Source organism: Pinus tabuliformis, chromosome 2_1 (genome assembly GCF_031772625.1).
Source record: "Pinus tabuliformis cultivar Carrire ecotype Pingquan chromosome 2_1, CPIR1, whole genome shotgun sequence".
Classification (NCBI taxonomy): Eukaryota; Viridiplantae; Streptophyta; class Pinopsida; order Pinales; family Pinaceae; genus Pinus; species Pinus tabuliformis.
Window position 1 is genome coordinate 533288404 of NC_142299.1, and position 7916 is coordinate 533296319.

Consider the following 7916-nt stretch of genomic DNA (forward strand, 5'->3'; position numbering starts at 1 on the left):
AGATTGGGTTGTAGAATGAGCCTTTTAACTCAATAAACATCTTACTCACATATTTTTTACTTTTAATTACTTTACATGAAACTATATTAAATGATATAGACAATTAATTTTTTAATTTTTTTGTTCCCGTGGAAAAAGTCGTAATTTTCTTTATTAAAAGAGAAAATTACATTTTGTAGATGCTGAGCATATGCATATGGTAAGGCATAGCCTGTCCAAAAAGGTAAAAGCAGTGTTATAGTACTCCAAGCAGGAGCATATGCATATGGTAAGGCATAGCCTGTCCAAAAAGGTAAAAGCAGTGTTATAGTACTCCAAGCAGGGAGCAAGCTGATAAAAAAGCAAAATAAAACATTTTGATCTCTTCGCAGAGAGACATAGTTCTGTGATAAACAAGTGAAAGTATATATAAATATTTACATATGATCAAAATAAAAATTTCTAACTCATATTGAGTCTTCAGTTATGCTTCTGGATCTATGAACGACCTATGATAGTGTTGATAGGTAACACCGTCCTTGTCCTCTTGTATCATCCAAGTATCATCATCCCTGAGCACTGCTTCCTTGGATAGGTGGTCGACAGCTGAGTTGCGCTCCCTGTAAATGTGTTGACAAGCAAAAGAGTCAAAAGTTGAGATGAGTCTGTGAGTATCATCCAATATATGCCTTAATGAGTATGCATTGCAATGAGATTTTTTGTTTATCCAGTTGCATACTATTTTTGAGTCACCAAAGAGTTGGAGATTCGAGCACTATTTGTTCAAGGAAAAATGTATGAGGTATTTGGCAGCTAAAAGCTCAACATAGTTATTGGTTCCTCTACCCAAACCCATTTGTATTTTGAAGGAATGGGTTTCTGATAAGTGTAATATGGCTCCCATCCCACATCCTATCTCCTGTGTCGAACCATCGAAGTAAGCCCATGGCATGGAGGTATTGATGTTTTCCAACTTGATGATCCTATGACACTGTTGTGTGCATTCGTCTAGGATAGAGTGATAGTCGGCTAAAATTCTAGATAGTATAGAGGGCCAGTATGGTTCCTTCTGCTAAAAAATAATTCGATTCCTGGCTATCCATATAGCCCAACAGATGAGTAGAGGTATATTCCTCTCCTTGCCAGTGGCTTCCTTCCACCAGTTGTTCCAAGCATCTTTTATATTGTTGCCGTGCCATCGACATGTTAAGGGGAGCGATGTAAGTAGGCTGTTCCATAGCTCTTGTGTGATGGGGCACTTCAGAAAGAGGTGGTCGGAGTCTTCATTGCAATTCTTACAGAGGTAGCACCAGAAAGGGCCTAAGTAAGAACGCTTCATCAAGTTTGCACCAGTCGGGGTTTTGTTATGCTGTATAGACCACATAAGAAGCCTCGTTCTAGGGGCTGCCTTTAACTTCCACATAAGGTTCCACCAAGGCTCAGTGACTTGTGGCTTAAAGGGTTCCATCAACACCAGATATCCTATCTTGGGTGTATATGAGCCGTGTTTGGCAGAAGCCCATATAAGTTCGTCATCCCCTTCTATGATTCTGATGTGGGCCTTGGTTAAAGCATTTAGGTAGTCTCGCCACTCCTGATGCCAGCACAGAGGGATGTTTAGTAAGGGTCCTATTTTCCAGGCCTGTTGAGTCAAAGTGGTATGGGCATTGTCAGCAATGTGGCAGATGTGTGTGATGCCTTGTTCAACAAGATGTGATTTCAGCTTCGCAGACAACCTATGTGCGTTGCCACAACCAACCCAAGGGTCTTCCCCTATGCGTACCTGAGTTCCAGACCGGATTCTCCATGTCAGTCCATTTCGTATAAGGCCCATGGCATTTATAACAGCCTTCCATATGATGGATATGTTAGCTGTAGTCCTTTGTGCTTGCCTAATCCAGTCAAGTGGATTGGAAGGGGTTATATATTTAGAGACAGCCACCTTCGTCCATAAGCTGCGATTATTGAGTAGTTGCCAACCTAATTTCGCTGCCAAGGCTTTGGAGAAGATATCCAGTCTCTTGATCCCCTAGCCTCCCCACTGCTTGGGTAGTGCAAGAGATTCCCATTTGGCCCATGCGAAGACTCTCCTGGGCTGTTTCCCCTTCCATAAGAATTGACAACAAATGTTTTGTAATCGAGCCAAAATTCCTCTAGGAATCCAGGCCAACGTCATCCAGTATATAGGCATTGCTTCCAAGATGGCCTTGATTAGAACCAGCCTACCTGCTCTGGACAAGTATTTGTGGTACCATATGTTCAGTCGTTTTTCTACCTTGGTGATTAGCCATGTCCAATCGGCTATTTTGTACCCATGTGGCTTTAATCGATAACCAAGGTACCTCAGTCCTTCCTCAAGTGGCAGAATAGCGAAGGCGAATCTCCTGAGCGCATATTGGATTTCATATTGGGAGCATCCTGTGACTGTGATAGTGGATTTTGCTTCATTCAACACCATTCCCGTGGCCTTTTGGAATGTACCAAATGCATTATGGAGAGATGTGAGATCGCCTATACCTCCATTGAGAAATATGAGGACATCATCAACAAAGAGCAAATGGGTCAATATGCAAGAATCAGTAATTTTGATTCCCATGATTCGCCCTTGCCTGTGGTCCTCTCCAATGATTCTACTAAGACCCTCCATTATGAGTAAAAATAGGAGAGGCGATAGAGGGCATCCCTGCCTTAGCCCTCATTCCGCATGGAAAAAGGAGGATGTCAAGCCATTGATGAGTACACTATAAGAAACATTGGTAATACAGCACATGATCCACTTGATGAAGGTATAGGGAAAGCCCAAATGAGTTAACAAGATTCGGATGTATAGCCAGCTGACTCTATCGAAGGCTTTGGATAGGTCTATTTTCAAAATCATACCTTTTAATTTTTTGATCTGTACAGAGTGAAGGAGTTCCTGAGCAGTGCCTACCGCCTCATGTATCTGTATGTTTTGTAGGAAGGCAAATTGTTCAGGGGAAATGTGTGAGGACAAGACAGGCCTTAGGCAATTGGTGATGATTTTAGCAATGATCTTGTAGATGTAGTTACATAAGGATATGGGCCTAAAATCATCGAAAGTGGAGGGTTTATCAACTTTAGGGATGAGAGCTATGAATGTGGAGTTGAGGCCTTCCGACATCCTCCCACGTCTTCGCAGTCTTCTATGAGTCTTAACAGATATGCCCCTAGGATCTCAAAAAAGGCAATGTAAAAATCCACTGTCCATCCATCCGGCCCCGGGCTCTTATCCTTCTTGAGCCACTTCAGGGTTGCTTCGAGCTCATCTAGGGAGACTTCTCTTGTGAGTTCTTGTTCTGCCTCCTGGTCTACGAATCTGGGGAAAAACTGGGCAGTACGCATCACTTCAGCCAGAGTAGCAATAGGAGGATCCTTGTATATATCTTTGAAATGTGTGTTTGCCAGAGCTGCCAATTCGTGAAAGGATTGCATAGATTGTCCTTGTTCGTTTTTAAGCTCCCATATTGTATTGATCACCTTCCTCCCGTTAGCATATTTATGGTATAATTTGGTATTATCATCCCCTTCCTTGAGCCAGATTGCCCGGCTCCGTAGCCTCCAACTCTCTTCTCTGTCCTTCAAGATTTGAGTCCTCCTATGCATTAGAGAGGCAATTTTATCCTTTTGTTCTTGGGAGTCAATAATTCCTCCGGTGCCCTCCTCAAAGGTGAAGATTTCCTCCTCTGTTATTCTGAGTAGATGCTCTTCCTGTTCCCTTTTCCTATGAGCCCATGCTTTGGAAAGGGATTTCAACTCCTTCATATTATGGGTGAAGCCCTTCGCTATGTTCCCCTCAGTACCAGGTGGGTGAGCCTTCCAAAAATCAGCCACCATCCTCATATAATCAACATCCCTTAACCAAGTAGAGTTAAATTTAAAGGGAGCCTTTGGCTTATCAATGACATCCTGCAGTTCCAGGTAGATAGGTCTGTGATCAGATAGGCCTCCCGAGCCAACCCATTGTTTGATACGGGTGCCCTTGTTGACCAGAGATTCTTTAATGAGGAATCTGTCGAGCCTTCTGGCCAGACTAGCCTCACCAATTCTATTATTCCTCCATGTGGGTTGGATTTTGGCTGAGGGGATGTCTATTAGGTTGTGGTCCTCCAAAAGGTTCTCAAAGAATACTGACAGTGTATCCACCTGAGCTTGTTGACCCCATGACTCCGCATACCCTATAGAAAAATTCAGATCCCCACCCAGAATTATGTTATCTTGCTAGAGGATTGATGAATTTAGCAGTTTCCTCCAGTATTCGGCCCTGTCTCGACAAGGTCCATATACATTCTATAGCAGAATTCAAGAGAGGGTGAAAATATGTCAGCTCCCAGGTAACCGTGTCCCCCCCAAACACTAAGCATCTTGATGGTGCGGTTGCATATACCCAGGGCTACCCCTCCAGATCTACCTGTGGCATCTAGCGAATGAAAGGACCAACCTGGGAGCCATGATTCAAGAAGGGGAGTGATGGAGCAGGCAGGACCTAGGGTTTCTTGGAGAAAAATGATATCTACGGCTTCCATAGTAATCAAACGTCTCAAGGCTAGTTTTTTCCCAGGGCTAGCCATCCCTCGGCAATTAAAGGAGAGCATCTTCATGGAGGGGGAAGATTTAGGGTTTTCTCTACTCTAAGAACCCAGTCAATGGTTTTTTGTTTACCTGTGGCAATCTCCTCCCCTGCCTGATGCTTGGCTCTGGAGAGTGAGGAGGGGCGTCCCCGAGTTGGTTTAGGTAATGAAGGTGTAGAGTTGATACTGAAACCTACAGCATCAAGGCCCTGTGAATGTAACCTCGAGCGGAGGGGATATCGGGGTTCAGTGCTGATAGGATGGTCGGATGTCGAGTGTAAAGGGACCTCAGGAATGGATGGCTGAGAGATGGTGTATACAGGAGGAGGAGTCATGATAGGGCAATGCTGATTGATAGGGGTCTGCTGGGAGGGCCAGGGGAAAGGATGGGATACCTGAGAGGGAGTAGTAGAGCAGTGGGGTACCTTCGGGGGATCAGAAACTCTAACTTGAAATTGAGAAGTAGAAGTACAAAGAGATTCAGATGCATTAAAAGCAAGGGAGTGAGGAGGATTTGTCATACCCATGGAAAATGCGTCCCCTATAGCCGCCTGAGCTCTCGTCAGAGGTGGAGAGGGTGGCCGAAGTGGAGCTTTCCCACGCTTCTTCTTTGCATTTTTCTTGAGTGCCTTGCCCTCCTCTGCCGGGGCCTGCTGTGGCTGATCTTCAACCTCCATAGTGGTCTGAGACAAGTCCTGAGGGTTTGTATTGCCTGAATCTTTTTCAGATGTCCTTTGTCCCCCCTTGTTAATCAGGGGAGAATCCCTGAACACGTGGCCAACCTTGTGGCATCTTCGACATCTGTAAGGCACTCCTTCATAATCCAACAACTGTTTCTGAGAGTATGTCCTCCATTGAATGGTGATATGTTCCTGCAAACCCCCTCTTGTGTCCATGTGCACTAGTATCCTGGCATAGGCCATCTTGCTTGTGGAAAGGTAGGACTTATCGAACTCCATATAAGTGCCAAGGGAGTTGCCAATGCATCGAAAGATATCTTTGGACCAAAAGTGTAGCGGGAGCCCCGAAAGTCTAATCTAGATTGGGCCAACCCCTATCTGCTCTATTTCCGGGTCGAAAAGAGGTGTCCATCTCTTCAGAAGGACAGGCGCGTGCTCAAAATGCCAAAATGACGATAAGACCCAATTCATGTGATTGGGCCTAGCAAACCTGAATGCGAACCAGCTTCTCACGAAGGTATGCATCATGGGTAGATCGGCCAAGTGATGTCCCCAGACCTCAGAGGCCCATAACTTTAAATGGGCCACAATGTGGTTTCGACCTTGGATTCTTCCAACCAAAACCCTATCAGTGATATCCATAGTTTCCCCGAGCTGTATGTCCTCCTCGAGCCGAAGAATGATGTCTTCTGCTTTAGATCTGAAGCACCTGGATTTCTTGCGAGGCCTCGCTTCCGCGGATGAGTCCTCCCTACGAACAGAGCTATCCCCAAATACAGGAGGGTCCTCAGGTGGAGGGGAAAGTACAGATGGTAGGGCGTCAGATAAGGGAGGGATGTTCGAGAAACTTCTGGAGGGAGGGACAGAAGTATGCGGTGTGATCAGGGGCTCAGAGACTGCTATGGTAGATGAGTTGGGCAGTGTAAAGGTGTAACCAGAGGATGAAGGGAAGGAGGAAAGACCAGCACAAGTCTCCGTAGGGTTAGGGTTAAGGAAACCCGAGGCAAACCCTAGCGAGGAAGGTGACGACGGGGGAGTGGAAAGGGACAACTAGGTTAGGGGGTCATCCGACAGAATCACCGGGTGGTTCAAAGGCCCCGAGAACGGAGGTAGGCTGGCGATAGCTTCGTTCAACTCATAGCTAAACGAGGTCGAGCCTTCCTTGGTTGAATGTGGGGTCGTCCAGATTGAGCCTTCCACTAGCGGTTCCTCCGAGTAGTCAACAAGATCGAGGTCCATAGCTGTCGGGGGGCACAGATCGCCAGCTGCCTGTGGTTAACCGTCAAGGTAGCAGCAAGAAGGGCGGGTGAAGGTGACCGGAGCCTAATTGTCGGGCGTAGAGCGAATTGGTTAAACGACACAGTAAAATGGTAAAATCCTTGTTACGGTAAGAAAATACGAGGGGTATGGTAGAGCAGTCCTCCCAAGCCAGGAGTCTATGTGTTCTTGCTTTACTATGTCAGCTGTAGCATGGTGGTACTACATAATTCGCCCTTGCCCTCTATCTCCCTTTTTCAATATAGACAATTAATTAAACATAAATAATATTTTTTTATTATAACCAACATTGCTTTTTTATTTATAAAATATTTTATTTGTATTTTAAGATAGCAAGTGTTCACTCTAAAATATTTATACAAATGACTTTTACATTGAGTTGTAAATAAGTTTCTCAACTCGATGAAGAAATTATTAAATATAAGTCATCGATAAGTTTTTATATAATTAAAATTTAACGCTGGTTAATTAAAAAAATTAAGTAAGAAGAGTCTCAGTTCACCATGCATGTAAAAAATACTAAATGATCTTCGGAGTAGGGATTATTTACATTACTAATGGGCAGGGTTTTATAAAAGCGCTGGAAACCCTATTTTGTTGTTCTCAGCATGTTTTAGGGAAATATAGCTCAACGGTTAAAGCCATTGCACTCCTGGTCGCAATATTATAATTATACCGGTTAGTGCCGGTTAGTTAATTTTAGAGAAGTATAGAAGAGTCTCAGTGCCGGTTAGTTAATTTTAGAGAAGCAGAGAAGTCTCACTTTCACCATGCATGTAGAAAGTAGTACACTATCTTGGGCATAGGGATTATTTACATTACTAATGGGCAGGTGTTTGTAAAAACACATAAAACTGGAAACCCTTTTTTGTGTTCTTCAGCAAGTTCTGGAGAACTGGAGCTCAACGGCTTATGCCATTGCACTACCGGCATGTGGGCAGAGCTGTTGCTATCCCGTTAGTTAATTTCAGAGTGTTGAGGAGGAGTTTTAGTTTAGTTTTGCAGGTAGAAAAAAGTATCGAAGAGTTATAGTTGAGTTTTGGTGTTTGAAATTGATGTGTAAATAATCTCACTTTATTATGTATATAGAAAAAGGTATTATATTAATGTAGAATACTAATTACTCAAAAAAAATATGGAAGAATTAAGATTACTTATATTAATTATTATTAGTTCATGGTGAATTTCTCTTAAGAATTTTGCTAATAAAAATTCGCCAGAATTTTAGAGTATTTAAATCATTTTTGATAATAGAAATAGTTTCTATTCTAAAACTATTCAAAATCTTGAAACTAGATAATTATAATTCATATTTTCAAAAATTTCCATCCTAATTTATTTATTTATTTTCTCAAGAAACATGGCCTGTTTAGACTACGCTGAGGACAGT

General features: G+C 43.3%; 1 protein-coding gene across 1 annotated transcript; it reads right to left on the reverse strand.

Annotated features, from left to right (window-relative positions):
* Positions 1 to 2008: 2008 nt before the first annotated feature.
* On the reverse strand, positions 2009 to 2626 carry LOC149201367 (uncharacterized). Its single transcript, XM_089401258.1, has one exon. The coding sequence runs from the start codon at positions 2624 to 2626 to the stop codon at positions 2009 to 2011; it is 618 nt and encodes a 205-aa protein (XP_089257384.1).
* Between the last annotated feature and the right edge of the window lie 5290 nt (positions 2627 to 7916).